At 40.1% G+C, this 16168-nt stretch overlaps 1 protein-coding gene across 5 annotated transcripts in view; it reads left to right on the forward strand.

Annotated features, from left to right (window-relative positions):
• Window positions 1–13920, forward strand: part of LOC132824993 (A disintegrin and metalloproteinase with thrombospondin motifs 20-like) — a 383141-nt gene extending 369221 nt beyond the window's left edge. For 4 of the 5 annotated variants that reach the window (XM_060839950.1, XM_060839953.1, XM_060839952.1 and 1 more), the window contains 3 exons: window positions 2029–2120; window positions 8228–8332; window positions 8849–13920. In XM_060839950.1, the coding sequence (XP_060695933.1) occupies window positions 2029–2120; window positions 8228–8332; window positions 8849–8938 (287 nt within the window). In that variant the 3' untranslated portion in view covers window positions 8939–13920. Of the gene's footprint in view, window positions 1–2028; window positions 2121–3440; window positions 3501–8227; window positions 8333–8848 lie in introns of those variants that run through there. The other variant, XM_060839951.1, reaches the window with a different exon arrangement.
• The last annotated feature ends 2248 nt before the right edge of the window (window positions 13921–16168 follow it).

The raw sequence follows: 16168 nt of genomic DNA on the forward strand, positions 1-16168 counted from the left end.
AGAAACACCTGGTGAGCCCCGAGTCAGAATTGACGCCTGCCAGTGCTGGGCACACCCCATGTCACATCTGAGTGATGTGGGTCGAGTGGGTGTGGAGTTGGGTAAACTGTTTGCACGCCAAACAACCTTGTTATGGAGAAACAAAAACTTTGGAGTTCAGAGCTTTTTGGATTTTGGGTAAAGGATTGTGTACCTGTACTTCAGAAATAATGGTCCAAGCAAATCCACAAAACCTTGGAAGGGGATATAGGGAAGGAGTTGAAAGTATTGAAGGAGATTAGCGATGAGGCTGAAGAAATGAAAAGTTGACACTGAGAGGTAGCACAGGTGCAGTGGACAAATGACGTGCTCTTTCAAATGACGTGATAGTGTGACTTTTGTTTTACAATTACATTTTGGAAGGGAAGAAGTGCTGAGTGAGAAAAGAAGGATACCAATCAGGGGGTCTTGTGGTTTAGTGATAACGCCTTTACCTCTGAGCCAGAAGCTCTGTTCTCCAGTCCCACCCTAGGATTTGACCATGGAAGATGAGGTCTTAACACGACCAAATAGGTTGGTTGTCAGTGTGTAAATCTTTCCAGTAGTTCTAATAACAAGCAAAGTGTTCCTGGTCAGCTGTACTGCAATACTTTGCCAGTATAACCATGAAATAATCTAATGGAAGTCCATATCCACATTTTCATTATGAAGAGACCTTGTCCATCATGGCACAGATGTCAGAAGTAGGTGGATTTGGGAAATCCCATTCAAACATGGCAGCTACCGTTTCCACAAAGGGTAGGAGTGGATTCAGGCTGGCCTTTGTGCACATGCATTTTACAGAAGTAGTTGGTCATTTAAATCCTTATTTACCTCCTCTGATGTGGCAGTTTTGCATCCCTGTACATGGCCTTCAATGTGTGTATGTTAAATCTGCTGAGAGAAGGTCCAAGTTCTGTGCAGTGCTTTGGGGAGCCAGGATACCCATTTATAGAGGTAAGCTATGTCTCTGGATATGGTGACTGGACCTGTTTTGGGGAGTGGGGGAATGTGGTTCAGGTGTAATTAAGAATAGTCAATTGCCTTTAGGCATCGGGGTTGTTCAGACATAACGAGGAGAGAATTTTATTAACATTCACTTGTGGGATGTGGGTAACGTTGGCTGGGCCAGCATTTATTGCCTGACCCTAGTTGCTCTTGAGAAGGTGGTGGTGAGCTGCTTTCTTGAACCATTGCAGTACACCTGCTGTTGACTCTCAATGCTGTTAGGGAGGGCATTCCAGGATATTTACCCAGAAGTCAGTTTGGTGAGTGACCTGGAAAGGAGCTTGCAGGTGTGGTTGTGGGTTTGGCAGGCGCTGGCTGAGAATCTTTGATGAATTTCTGCAGTGCTTCTTGCAGATGGTACACACTCCTGTTACTGAGTGGTGGTGGAGGGAGTGAATATGGTGCCAGTGAAGTGGGCTGCTTTGTCCTGAATGATGTCAAGCTTCTTGATTGTTTTTGGAGCTGCACCCGTCCAGACAAATGGGAGTATTCCATCACACTCTAGACATGTGCCTCAGATGGTGGACAGGCTCTGGGGAGTTTGATATAGAAATCGGAGCATCTTAGCTACTTTTCTAGCCACAGCCTCCTACGGCTGCTCTGGATAAGTTTGAGGTCAATGGTAATCACCCCGGATGTTCATTGTAATGCCATTCAAGTTGTGATGGTCAGATTCTCACTTGTTGGCACTTGGCCCTTGTGTGGCATAAATGTTACTTGTCATCCCATGCCTGGATATTGTCCATCTCCAGGTCTTGCTATGTATGGACACAGACTGTTTCAGTATTGGGACCATTGTTCATGATGCTGAACGTCAAGCAGTCATCATTGCGTTAGAGGGAAGGTCACAGATGGAGCAGCTGAAGATGGTTGGGCCAGCACACTATCTTGAAGAATTCCTTCTATCCTGATCACAACACACCTTCATGATTACATATTTTAAAAAAAAAGCAAACGATGCCTGATTTGTGAAATATGCTTGTGACCTCTCGATATTTCCAGTTACAGATTTGCATTTTGCTCAGACAGTGCATGGAAGGTCAGTGCCATTTGCGACAGCAGGAGATTGTTACAGTGCTGCCAAGTGTCCTCAAGTAAGCAATCTACTTTTCCCATTTACAAAGCAATCTTAGGTTTAAGGATACATTTAAAGATTTTTATTAAAAAAATAGGCACGTGATCAGAAATTTCCATAATATCTGTTTTTATTCCGTAATGCAATCTGCAGGAATTTGCAGTGGCCAATATTTTTCTGCTTCCTCAGATCCTCTGTGAAAGTCTGAGAGCTAGAGTTGAAGGCTCTAGACCTGAATAGCTACCCAGAAGTGTTAGAGAGAAGAAGTCTTCTCTAACTCCATAACTGATCTCTCAGATACTCACACTGATTGTGTGTCCTGTCTACCCCAACCAATACTGTAGCTCCATTAATGAGTTGTCCAAGGGACACAGTACTCTAGTTCTGGTAAAGCTGGGCATGCAAAACCAAGCAAACAAAGGGGAGCAACAGCACACTGGGGGAAATTAGAGCATAGCAACAATTAGACAATGACCACAGCTTCTCAGAATAAGCGAGGCCATTATAAATTTGTGGTTATATCTATGCCACACCCCACAGGACTAGATAATCCAATTATTTATTTTGAAATGTAAAAAAGCAGATGACTCAGCACACCTGATGCTGAAATTGGGTTGGAAATAGTCCAGTGGCTTTTTATTGCAGGTTCTCTGACAGCATGATAGTCTTTGTTTGTGCAAACATGATAATCCACTGCCGTATTTTTAAGGAGTTTATACAACAGGTAAGGATTTTCTCAGCATAACGGATGCAGTGTTGCCACAGGCCGCAAACCTGGATGCGCCCATAACAACGCTGCTTGCTTGATGAAACAGATAACGGAAGGAGGGTTGATAAAAGTTATTCTTTAGCCCTTTGAAGAGAATGGTAGAATAGCCATTGGGGCCTCTAACGAATGGCAGGGTTTTTGAGGTGACCAGCTCACTGCCCACAGGGGATGACCTAATGGAGATTTCAGACTGATGTCAGGTCACCAACTAAAACCCGCCCTCCAGCAGAAAACATCATCAGTTAAACAAAACTCCCAGGAGCAGTGTGAAGGCCAGGCTTGTCAAATCACCACATTGTGATGGCAAGAACGCAACTGCATGGAAACCAAAAATATAATTTTTTTCAAGTTTAGCCCTCCCGTGTTTACTCTTCCTGCTGTTTGGTGATGGTGGGTTAAGTAGTCTCAGCTCACTTTTCGCGGGAAAGCATGGTGTGTAGCATTTAGCATTTTTTTCTTTTAATAAAGTAGCCCGCAGCAAATTCAGCAACTAATTTATGTAACATGAGTGATATAAATGAAAAATCTCAAGGTACTACATCATTCATCAGGCTTCTCATTTAAATGTAGAAAACGTCAAAGTAAAATGACCTGGACTTTCACTGGGACAGAATGACCTTAAAATGACAGGTAGGTCCCAAATCTGGGATTCCTGACTGCATTCCTGGTGTTTTCAGTTTCCAGGAATGCCTTTTAAGTATCTGGAGAGGTTCCAGTTGCAATCCCAACCTGCTAAGTTCCAATGTGGGATAGGCATGTCCTACTCTACAGTTTATTGACTCAAGCCAGTTGTTTTCTTGAAAAAATAGTTCACAGCACTTCAGGTTGTTGTAGAACATAGAACAAAGCAGCACATCAGCCCTTGATGTTGCACCGACCTGTGAAACCAATCTGAAGCCCAACTAACCTACACTATTCCATTCTCATCCATATGCCTGGCCAATAACCATTAAATACCCGTAAAGTTGATGATCCACGCCAATACTCTCTGAGTAAAGAAACTACCTTTGACATCTGTTCTGTATCTAGCACACCTCAATTTGAAGCTATGCCCCTCACGTTTTCAATCATCATCCTAGTAAAAAGGCTCCCACTGTCCACCCGCTCTAACCCTCTGATTATCTTATATGTCTCAATTAAGTCACCTCTCAACCTTCTTCACTCTAACGACAACAGCCTCAAGTCCCTCAGCCTTTCCTCGTGTGACCTTCCCTCCGTACCAGGCAGCATCCTAGTAAATCTCCTCTTAAACCCTTTCCGAAGCTTGCACATCCTTCCTACAATGCGGTGACCAGAACTAAACGCAATACTCAAAATGCGGCCACACTAGAGTTTTGTACAGTTGCAGCATGACCTCATGGTTCCAGAACTTGAACCCTCTACTAATAAAAGCTAACACACTGTATGCCTTCTTAACAACCTGTCAACTTGGGTGGTGATTTTGAGGGATCTATGTATATGGACACAGATCTCTCTGCTCATCTACACTCCCAAGAATCTTACCATTTGCCCAGTAAACTGCATTCCTGTTACTCCTTCCAAAGTGAATCACCTCACACTTTTCCGCATTAAACTCCATTTACCACCTCTCAGCCCAGCTCTGCAGCTTATCGTTGTCCCTCTCTAACCTACAACATCCTTCAGCACTATCCACAACTGTACCAACCTTAGAGTCATCCGCAAATTTATGAACCCATCCTTCTACGTCCTCATCCGTCGTTTATAAAAATGGCAAACAGCAGTGGATCCAACACCGACCCTTGCGGTACACCACCAGTAACTGAACTCCAGGATGAACATTTCCCATCAGTCACCACCCTCTGTCTTCTTTCAGCTAGCCAATTTCTGATCCAAACCGCTAAATCACCCTCAATCCCATGCCTCTATATTTTGAGCAGTAGCCTACTGTGGGGAACCTTATCAAATGCCTTACTGAAATCCATATACACCACACCAATGGCTTTACTCTCATCCAGCTGTCTAGTCACCTTATCAAAGAACTCAGTAAAAGGTTTGCGAGACACGACCTACCCTTCTCTATCCCTAATCCATCTCTTATCTTTTCCAACACTTTACCCACAACCACGGTTTGCATGGGGGAAAATCAATTCAACTTGCTTCTTTGTCAGTGCTTGTTCCCAAAGATGTGCAGCCAGGTCAGGTATTCTCCCCAGGTATTTTCCCCACCTCCTGCTACGCACTTTGAGGATGAAAATTCAGGCTAATAGTTTTAGGTCTAAATGAGAAAAATGAACCACTGTCTATAATACTATTATGTTTTAGCTGGAGGATCTAAGCTGGAAATCCCTGAGAAACTCAGTGTTTGAGTGTTTTCCCAGGCAGTCACAAGTATCCTGACTTTTCATTAATCCTTCAGTTGAGAGCAGGGTTTGTTATGGTGCCACTTACAGTGATGGGAAATCCTCAGAACACATCTTATCACACAAAATAATGTGTTGAGTTCACACACATATCTCCATGGTACAACATTCTTCCAACTAACAGTTGTGTAGAGCAGAAAATTCATGATGAACAAACATGCTGTCGATGTAGATAATCTGGACAATTTACTTGAACTAAAAATGATCTACCAAAATCAGCTTTTTGAACTTCTCTCACAGCAATTGGCACATAGTCAGCAACTCACTCAATACAAAGCCACGATCTACAGCTTATGTTTTATAACTTTCTACTCTTTGTTGGGGGAGAAAAAGGTGGTATATTTTCAGAATGTACATGAAGATCCCCTGGCAATGTAGTGAACGATAATTATTTCATTGCTCTGTGACATTAAGAGTAGTGTCACTGGATGATCACTTTGTGAAATAAAATCTAATCAAAATGGGTTGCCTAGCAGGCATCAGAAACAGGAGTTGAGGCTCCTTTTATTGCCCTTCCAGCTTAAACAGAGTGATGAAGGAAAAATACAAATTAGCTTTTTTGTTCTGCTTTACATGCAGCGGAAACAAGAGACACGTGATGTTGGACTGATTTATGTTGTGCTCATTACAAATTTCCTTGACTGATGTAGAATTTTGACACTGTGCATGTGATGACTACACACCAGCCGCTCCCCAGGCAGAGCTTTCTGACTCCATCACATCTGTTGTAAAGCCCCTGGCTCACCACGACATTCATTGTTTGACTTGCTTTGTGTTTTTTCTCAAATCCCTCCAAGGTAAACTTGCAGGCTCACTCAATGGTCCGAAGTAAAGAGCATTATTTATGCCTGCCTACTCCCACAGTTGGGTTAACTCTATTGTGAGATCCACTCATTCAAACCCCACTCACCTCCAGCTAGATAGTAGTTTCCATTGCAATTAGCAGCAGGGGGCTGACTAAGCAACAGATAGCTGATAATGTCTGCAGATAAACCTCGGCCACATCTGATCTCATGTTTTTAAGAAAGTGGACCTGAGAGGAAACCAAGTTGTAAGACTAATTCAAACCAGTAGGACAAACATAGCATCAGTAGGGGGAGGTGATGGCCTCGCAATATTATTGCTCGACTATTAATCCAGAGTCAGAGTCAAAAAAAGGGTGGTGCTGGAAAAGCACAGCCAGTCAGGCAGCATCTGAGGAGCAGGAGAATCAGTGTTTCAGACATTCTTGATGCAGAGCTTATGCCCGAAACGTCGACTCTCCTGCTCCTCGGATGCTGCCTGATCGGCTGTGCTTTTCCAGCACCACTCTCGACTCTGATCTCCAGCGTCTGCAGTCCTCACTTTCTCCCAGGCTTTATGAGTCAGTTTTGAGCTGGATCAAAATAAAGATTACAGATTTGTGTCTCGTTCTGATCATTTTATTTTAGATATTGTGGTCTTCCCCTTCAGAGAAAACAGGTGAATCACAGTGCTTGACCACAGGATGGAAAATTGTGTAACCATTTCTGTTCCTTTTCTGCAAGCGCAAGGCTATCTCCCAGACTTTGATCTTTATGTTCAGTTGCAATGGTAGATGTTGGCTAAAAAGGGGGCCTTAAGAGGTGAACAGTGAGTTATTGCATCCATCACATTCCTAGCAAGTTAATGTGCCCCTTGACTGCTCGTGAGTGATATGGTGATAAGTGCAGATAAGAGGTCTTTGACAAAATGTTATCTGAGATATCTCCTGGTCATTCTAGTTTTAGATTTTCCCTGAATCTTGAATTCCAGAAACTCTCAAATGTAAAATCCTAAGAATGTGTATTTTTACAGATTGCTGTTGATAGTTACCGGCCTGCAATGCAGACCTGCTTTAGCTTGGAGTAAGCCTACATTAGGCCATTCCTATTATCTGTTGAAAGGCGAAATTTCACTACCTATGCCAGTTTAATATGCTCATAATATCCCATTGCTATTCAGTACCACTGAATATACAAGTATGATCATAAGAAGCAGAGAAAACATAGTAGCAATAGAGCTTTCAGGACAATATCCACTTTATATATTTGTTCTCATGTTTTGATCCTCTCGCCCACCTCTAACAGAATGTATAATGGCCTTTAAAAAGGGAATTGATAGACATTTACACAAGACATTGAAAGGGATAAAAGAACCATCTTAGATAATCCTTTTGATTAGCTAGCACAATGATGTAATGAATTACTTCCTGCTGTGAATTGTAAACTATTGAAGAGATGTGCAGGAAGGAACATTCAGCAAGCTTGTGAAATTTAAAGAAGGAAAATCAATTTAGTCAAAATTAGCCTGAAATGAGAATTCAACAATGAAAGAGCAATAAAAATAAAAATTATTTCAGCAATGATGGGTAAATGAACTTCCTCCCTGCCATATAATGAGATTCCTTCAGGAGACAATTCTAGTCCAAATGGGAGAAAAATACAAACTTCAGGCATATACATCAGGAGGTTTGTGCAAACTGGTTCTCTGAGAAAAGGTGGTGTGGAAAACTTTTCACAAGAGAATTCTTAAAAAAAATGTTTACTCTGAAAAGAATTAGCATTATTCTTAGCACTCTTCTGACTGGGGTGGAGAGGGGGCTCATGTTGGTTAGCTCAGTTGGCTAGACAGCTGGTTTGCAATGCAGAATGATGCTAACAGTGTCGTTTCAATTATGGCATCAGCTAAAGTTACTATGCAGGATTCTCCTTGTTAATCTCTTGCCCTCACCTGAAGCAAGGTTACCCTCTGGTTAAATCACTGCTAGTTCATCTCTGACTCACTGAGAGAGGAGTCCTGTGGTGTGGTAGGAACGATGGTCTATGGTGACTTTACCTTATACTCTGACAAACATGTCTTTGGGGAATACTAAAATTGTTGGGTGATTTTTAAACATAAGCGTTATTATTGCATTCATGTAGCAGCTATTTATTTAAAATTTTTAATGTCATCAATGTTGGACAAATTGCTTTTCAGGGACAGTTTAGCATTAACCTAAGTGGTACTGGCCTGAAAATATCAGAAGCATCAAAGTGGATTGCACAGGGAAATTACGCTACAGTCAATGTACACAGATCACCGGTAAGAGGCTGAGGCCAGAAACAGCTGCACGTTCTATATCTTGTTGAAACTGCAGTCAAAACGCTATGTTCATTTATTACAAGTTAAAATTGTGGTGTTGTCAAAGATGGAGTTATAACATTGAAATGACCAAATCCTGATTATTTTACACTCACTGACTTAGAGTACTGCATGAAGCCAGTTATACAGGCCTCCAATCATAGAAAGAAGCCATTCAGCCCCTAGAAGCTTCACCATCCTTTGAAGAGCATTCCACCCAGATACAGCCCCAAACCCTGTATTGTCATGGCAGAAGCAGGAGGGAGGGAGAGAAGGGTGGAAGAGGGACTTTTAGATTATAGCACCATGATGTATTTTGGGACAAAGTAGGAATGTGGCTTAGTGATCAAGGATCAGCCATGATTCTATGCAATTTAAAAGCCTGCTTGTGGGGGCAGAAATGGTCTACTTCTGCTCTTAGTTTCTATATTTCTGTGAAAGGTACAATACAAATGCAGTTCTTTTTTCTATTTAAAGGATGGCACAAAGGTTTATGGAAGATGCGGTGGCTACTGTGGAAAATGTGTTCCTCAAACAAGTACTGGTCTTCTGATGCAAGTCCAGTAAAGACTTGGTGTGATGTGATGTTTGCAGAAGTTAAAGGAAAAAGTTAAACCACTGTGTGGAATGGGACCTGACTGGAGGCAATTCATCACTATGGAGATAATGAACCAGCACAAATTCCAGCAATCTTTCGGAATTAATGTTCATTGCCTCATCAATGGCAGCTATTAAGAGTGTAATGATTGTTTTATGAGCTTGCTAGTTTCCCTGCCATGTTAAAGCCCAGGTCAGACTCTTTGAACATCAAGGAATATCCGAAATTGCTTATCTGCCCCTAGTACAGGATAGGAAGTGAAGAGTGCTCATGGCATTGTTTTGAGAAACCAAAGTTCATGCTTAATGTTTTGCAATGGCTGTCTGGGCAGATTCGATTTTCCAATCCTGGCTGCTATCCCTAAACATCACCCTCCTCTCTCTGTTAACTCTGAAACCGTCCCATTAATAGAACATACCACATCAGTGACAATGTCGTATTACCGATTGGAAGGTGTCTTTTTGAAGGAGTGAAATTAAGACAATGATGGTGTTAAAAGATTTGAGCTTCAACTTCCCGAGTCTGTTATTTTGTGTAAACATACAAGTTAAAAATAAGTGTATTATTCTAAAATGAGAAAAACCTTGACAATGGTAACATGCCACATGACAAGGGTATATTACAGGTGCTAATCTTTAAAACATCAACTCAGTCACTGTCTCTGCTGTCTCGCTGCTTAAGCCAAGGCAGCGACAACATGTTGTCCCAGTGATATTGCTACCTGTGTAACAGCTTTGACTTTGCTGGGAGCAGTACTTTGCACCCATTTAAAGTGCATGAGGTTCAGTTTGCTGGTCTGACTGCCACTTCAAATCACAGAAAAGTACTGTAAATAATGCAGATCACCTGAACACTTGCTAATGCAAAGAAGTTGGCTTTATATGGGTTTTGGGCTTACTGGAATGAGCTGCCAGAGGAAGTGGTGGAGGCTGATGCAATTACAGCATTTAAAATACATCTGAATGGGTACGCGAATAGGAAAGGTTTGGAGGATATGAGCCATGTGCTGGCAAATGGGACTAGATTAGGTTTGGATATTTGATGGCATGGACGAGTTGGACTGAAGGGTCTGTTTCCATGCTGTACATTTCTAGGACTCTACTCGTCTAGCAGTTCGCAATTCTGATGTGGGAACAAGGATTAACAGAATGGCAGACCATGGTATATTGTGCTCTAAAACAGGTCACTGTGGCTATTCCTTGTTGCTGCAGTAAGTACTTTATGTAAGGAAGCCAAGTTTGTTTTCTTTTGCCAGCTGTGTTCAAAACAGTTTTCACTTTTGTCAGAACTGCATCAATCCCAAGGGAGGAAAAAAAAATGGAGGCATGTATCGTTAACCATAGAAACATCACTTTGCCCTATAAATCCAACCATCCTGGATTTGTGAATCACCTAACTCTGTTCATCTCACTTCAATTGGTTTGCTTCTCTTGTGGAGAAAAATCAGATTCACACTCATTTCCTTATCCAGTGATGGATGGAAAAAAATGGCGATGGAACTGCATTGACACATCCGTCATGTGAACTATAGCCCCCTCACTGAGTTTGTTAATGTGATTTTTTTTTAACTTTGGACACCAAAAGCGGTTGTCAGAATATATTTTGTTTCAAGAGCTATTTTGCAGTAAAGAATATTGCCTCCATATCTTCCTATATCATCATAGCTCTGGTGTCAGAGACTAGAGACCAACATGAACACCGATGCAGCAGTACTGGGCCTGGCCGCTGATTGCATAACACCAAAGCATTTAGGAATTATTATTGCCAAAAAAATTCCTCCAGTTAAAAGAATAGTTGTAGAGAGAAAACCAAAGCAATCAGAGCCTGTAATAAAAACTGGCCGGAGTGGAAAAGCTACCTCTCTTAGCAAAAAGATGTATATAAAAAGAAATATATTTTATTATGTTGTAATATATTTATGCACTGTCCTATTTATTTTGATATTTTTGTACATATGCATTTACCTACTAAAATTGTATTAGTTCTCCATTAATACCCCATCAGCCACCATTGCTTATTCTATACATGATCGGATATTTGTGTGCAAGGTGTAAAGAGGAGGGACGTGACATTGTCACCATTTTGTGGATTACTGTTGAACAGAACAGCTGTAATGAGCAAGCTGACCTGCCACCATAGCAATACAATGACATTTTTCAATATGCACAGCAGTGCTGCCTGTTTACATAAATTAATTTACAAAGTTTTCTATCAGGACAGTAATACCCTTTAAACAAGAGCAAATGCAAACTGAACTGTTCTGAATAATGTGCTATTGTTGCTGCCTACTGCTGATAACGACAGTTGTATTGATATCGGCATAAAATTTGTAAGCTCTACCAACTATATTACTCGGCTGGAAAATGCTTATAAAGGCCATATTCTTTCTGATATAATCTATTGCAGACAAGACTAAAAGTAAATCAGACAGAACAATAAAACGTGTCTTCATAGTTTGCAATGAGAGAAATAGAGATAATTTAATACTCTTGTTCGAAAATGAAATTTGCTACAAAACACACATTGTGCTGGATCTCATTATTCTGACCTCATTTATTTATGTCAGTACAATATGGGTATTGATTCAGTAAACCCTGAATTGTAATATTAAAGATACTTCCAATATACACCGAGATGAGAGTTGCAGAGCAATTTGTGAAGCTTTCCAATTCAGAATTTTCATTCAGTTTTAACCTTCAATCCCGTGTTGGAACAATACGCATTTTTAAAAATTGTTTGGGCATTTGTATTCTTAGAAAAAAAGTGGTTCGCCCCTCTTATTAGGGAATGCTTTACCTGTCAACCAAGTTAATAAAAGTAAGCAGGTTAGTTAGTTAACTAAAAATTTATAAAAAGTATGAAAGCTGAATTGCACATCAGCTCTCATCTTAAACAGTCAGTCAATGCAGATCTCAGCAAAGGCAGCTGTCAAGAGCAGGAACCAACTCAATCATAACACAGAGTTACAGGGTTAGGGTAGAAGGGTGGGAGCTGTTGGGAGGTACGGTGTAGACTCAATGGACCGAATGGCCTGCTTCCACACTATAAAGGCTTCTATATTCTATCTGAAACTATCCCAGCCCAACAATGTGAAGCTTGTTAACACTGAACTAAATGGGGCCCTTTTGGTGAAGTGGTAGTGTCCTGTGTTCAAGTCCCACCTGATTCAGGAGGTTTACAATAGCAACTCAAAACAGGTTGTTTGGAAAAGATCTAGCACTGAGTCTAATCAACAAAAGTTGAGCACTGGTTCCAATCTCAGAACTACAGAGTTTCCTCTATTTTTAAACAAACAAAAAATCTGTAAGGACTCATTTTCTAGTCCTAACCTCATTTTATATTATATTAATATACCTGATGACTAATTATTATTTAACCACAACCTTTTATGTAATAAGCTAAATCAGTGAAAAAAGATTGTACACAGATTGGACAAGATAACAGGCAACTGTTTACAGCTAACATTTATGAAAAACAAGCCTTCAAGAGGTGCCTTCTTTATTGATCAGGCTCATCTGTTATGTGGTGCTCACGGCAGGATTGCAGAGTATTCTCATCCTGTCAAATTAGTAAAACAAATCCAAATTTGATCTGAAAATGTATTTTATTATGGTGCTCAAGTCTTGGTGAAATAGGTGGATAACGATTTTGCAAACCTTGTGTGGTAGTTATTTTAATAAAGCTGAAATACTACTTTTTGAAAAATAGGTCAATGCTCGCCACTAAAATAGCAGGTGGAGTAGTGCTCTTAGAAGCATTAGCAATTGAAATGTACTAAGTATTTGGCCAATATCACACGAACAGTATGTTTTAGACAGGTAGATTTTTCAAATAAAAAAAGTACATTTAACAGAACGTGTATTTAAACTGAAAGCAGAATTGCTTCAGATGCTATCTTAAATTTGTGACCCCTTATCTTTAGGAATATAATTGTAACTGTACCTGTACACAATCTTATACACCAGTTATTTTAATTCCTCCTTTATCAAGAGAGCTCAAGATTTAACTAAGAGGCATTATCAATGGTAACATATTTTAAATGACGTAGCTTTGATAAGCTATTTTTAAAAAGTAGATGTCTACTACCATGAACTTTCTATTGACCATACTGGTATATGTGAAAGAAAAAATATTAAGTTTATTATCTGCTCGAATATCTCCTAGCTAATTTATTTAAGTCATGTTTTCAGTGCATTAAAATTTTATATTGTTACAATCACTATTGGATGAATAGGTGGTCATGAATTCAGGCATTAGAACATATTTTCACTGCATTTAAAATAACTCTCCAGAGATCTTTTACTAGCTATATGATAGCTTTCTTACACCCATGCTGATCTTTTGCTTAAATCACATGTAAACCAAATCTAAAAGGCTAACCAAATTAAACACAGATACAATTTGTGGAAAACATCAAAAACTTCTCTTTAAGATACATGTTTGGAATCTCAATAATGCAAGTTACTAATCAAACTTAGCATATGTGCTTGATACAAGTCCCTAACAATAAAAACTATCAGGAAAAAAAGGTACAATTTGCACTAAGTGCGGCAAAAATAGTTGTAAAACTATGCTGTGTACTATTTTGTTGTTTAATATTTTCTACATAAATAAACTTAATGACAATTTTATAAGTGTGTTCATGAAATGGTACCTCAAACTTTGTAACGTGAGTATTTACCTTAATATTTGATTTCAATAACTCCATATTACAGAGCAGACTAAGAGAGGATTTGCAAGGCTTTGAGCTTACATCACTGCAGTCTCCAAAGAAATACAAGGAGTACATTTGTAAAAATAAAATCTTGTTATAAATTGACAGCTATTAAATAGATTTGGTGCTTTACCTGCATATCTACTGTAATGTTTAATTGTTTCTTACAATGTATTGATTTAAGTCACAGTTATGACTTTAAAACTGTAAATTCCCAAATAAATCTGTTATTTCGTATATGTTTCTCTCATTTTGAAAAGTGGCGGGGGGGGGGGCGCGGTTGAGGGTGGGGTGGGTGGGTGGAAGGGTGGTGGTAGTGAGGTTCTCCATTACCACTCACTGCTTTGATTTGCATTTCAGATTCACTTGCCTCTGAGCGAATACGTTGTGTTTCGAATGGGCTGCGGTACAATATCCAATTTCCAGAACCACTTTGAAAAATCGCGTTAGCACTGTTTCATCACTTTTAGTTCAATTCAAATGCAATATAACAATCAAATCAAATTGTAAAAGTGTAAGTTAAGCAAACAATCTAAGAAGCTCTAAAAGATACAAGAACATGACCCAAGATATCATAAGAGCCAAAAAAAATCAAACAACTCCCATGCATTCCTTCACTTCACATGTTTGTTACAATGTGCAATCAGCTCCACTTTGATATTTATATTACCTCGGGGGATATGGGCCAGCATCTGTCTATCAACTGAGTGGACAATTTCAGAGGGCAGTTAAGAGTCAGTTTTGGCATTGGTCTGCTGTCACATGATGGTCATACCAGGTAAGGAAGACTGATGTCCCTCCCTGAGAACCAGATGGGATTAACACAACAATGGCTGTCATTGGCTAGTTTTTAGTTCCAGATTCTAAGAGCAATTTGAATTGAGTATCTGCCACGTAAGATTTGAACTTATGGATCCAGAATATTGGCTTGGGTATATTGGATTACACTGGATATATTGGATTATATAGGGTATACTGGATTACATTGGATATATTGGGTATACTGGCTTACATTGCCAGTATGTCACTTCTGGGGCAGGTGAGACTTGAACTGAAGGTCGGGACAATAAGATTACAGCACAAAAACTTCTGTTATTTGTTTTTGATGTTCCTAAAAGAAATGATTGGGGTGTTGTGTAAAATGTCTACATAAAGAATTATTCTTTCATTCAGACATGTTGACAAAATAGACAGGGAATTACGAGCAAAACATGATTGATATTTCTTCATTTAACTAAGGAAAGAAAAAGACAAAGTAGAATAGTTCCCCTTTGGGTACACACTGCCATTATTAAATATTCCCAGTTCAGACATGGCCTGGACAATGGCAAACACATCTTGACTCTGCCCCCAAACAGTGTGTTAATGCTGTTTCATGAGGATAATCTCAAAACTACACTCGTCGTTTACAATATGGTATTCTTTTCTTTTGGTGATTCTAACAGACTTTCAAAAACAATATCAATATTGAACAATTTCACACATCCAGCATGAGCTGGGCTGTCAAACAATTTGTGTTTTTATATAAAAACAAGGTATTAGGGACAGACTTGTCCCCCTAAGATAGATTTGAACTTAGAATCTTGAACCTATTTTGAATCCAGAATATTTGGATTCTTGTTATATTGCACCAAAGAACGAACTAATATCAGGAGAAATTCAAAAGCGCGGCACAGTGGCACAATGGTTAGCATTGCTGCCTCGCAGCGCCTGAGATCCGGGTTTGACCCCCGACTCAGGCGACTGATTGTGTGGAGTTTGCACGTTCTCCCCGTGTCTGCGTGGTTTTCCTCCGGGTGCTCCAGTTTCCTCCCACATTCCAAAGATGTGCAGGTCAGGTGAATTGGCCATGCTAAATTGCCCGTAGTGTTACGTAAGGGGTAAATGTAGGGGTATGGGTGGGTTGCGCTTCGGCGGGTCGGTGTGGACTTGTTAGGCCGAAGGGCCTGTTTCCACACTGTAAGTAATCTAATAAAAAGGGCCTGATTTTAGTCGAGGAGATCATGAATTCATCAATCTCCCTTCAGTTCAGGCAAGTGGCACACAAATTGTGTTTCCTGATCCACATAACTGTAGCACTCATTCTGTTTCAAAACTTAACTACTGAAAGGCCCTGTTGTGTATACAGCCAAGGTGACCATTGCTGGCCTGCATTTCTTAAAGGCAGCCCGTTCCTCTTCAAGGGGAGGTCCATACAGGCTAAATAGCTGGTGAAACAGCTGAACATGTTTAAAAGAGATCAAAGCTGAGAACTAAATATTCAAGGACTTGTGACTGTTCAAAAGAGACCAAAGGAAAGGAAGGTTGGTGAGGTGGCTTTGTTAGTAGTATATAGGGTAACTACCATAGCAAATGACCTTGGATTGGAATCGATATGGATGAAGTTAAGAAATAGCTAGAGGAAAATGACACTGGTGGGAGTAGGATAAACAACTGGCGATAATGTGGACATGTAGAAGAAGCAGTACATTAAATCATGGGTGAT

The sequence above is a fragment of the Hemiscyllium ocellatum genome, chromosome 19 (genome assembly GCF_020745735.1).
Source record: "Hemiscyllium ocellatum isolate sHemOce1 chromosome 19, sHemOce1.pat.X.cur, whole genome shotgun sequence".
In the NCBI taxonomy this organism is placed as follows: domain Eukaryota; kingdom Metazoa; phylum Chordata; class Chondrichthyes; order Orectolobiformes; family Hemiscylliidae; genus Hemiscyllium; species Hemiscyllium ocellatum.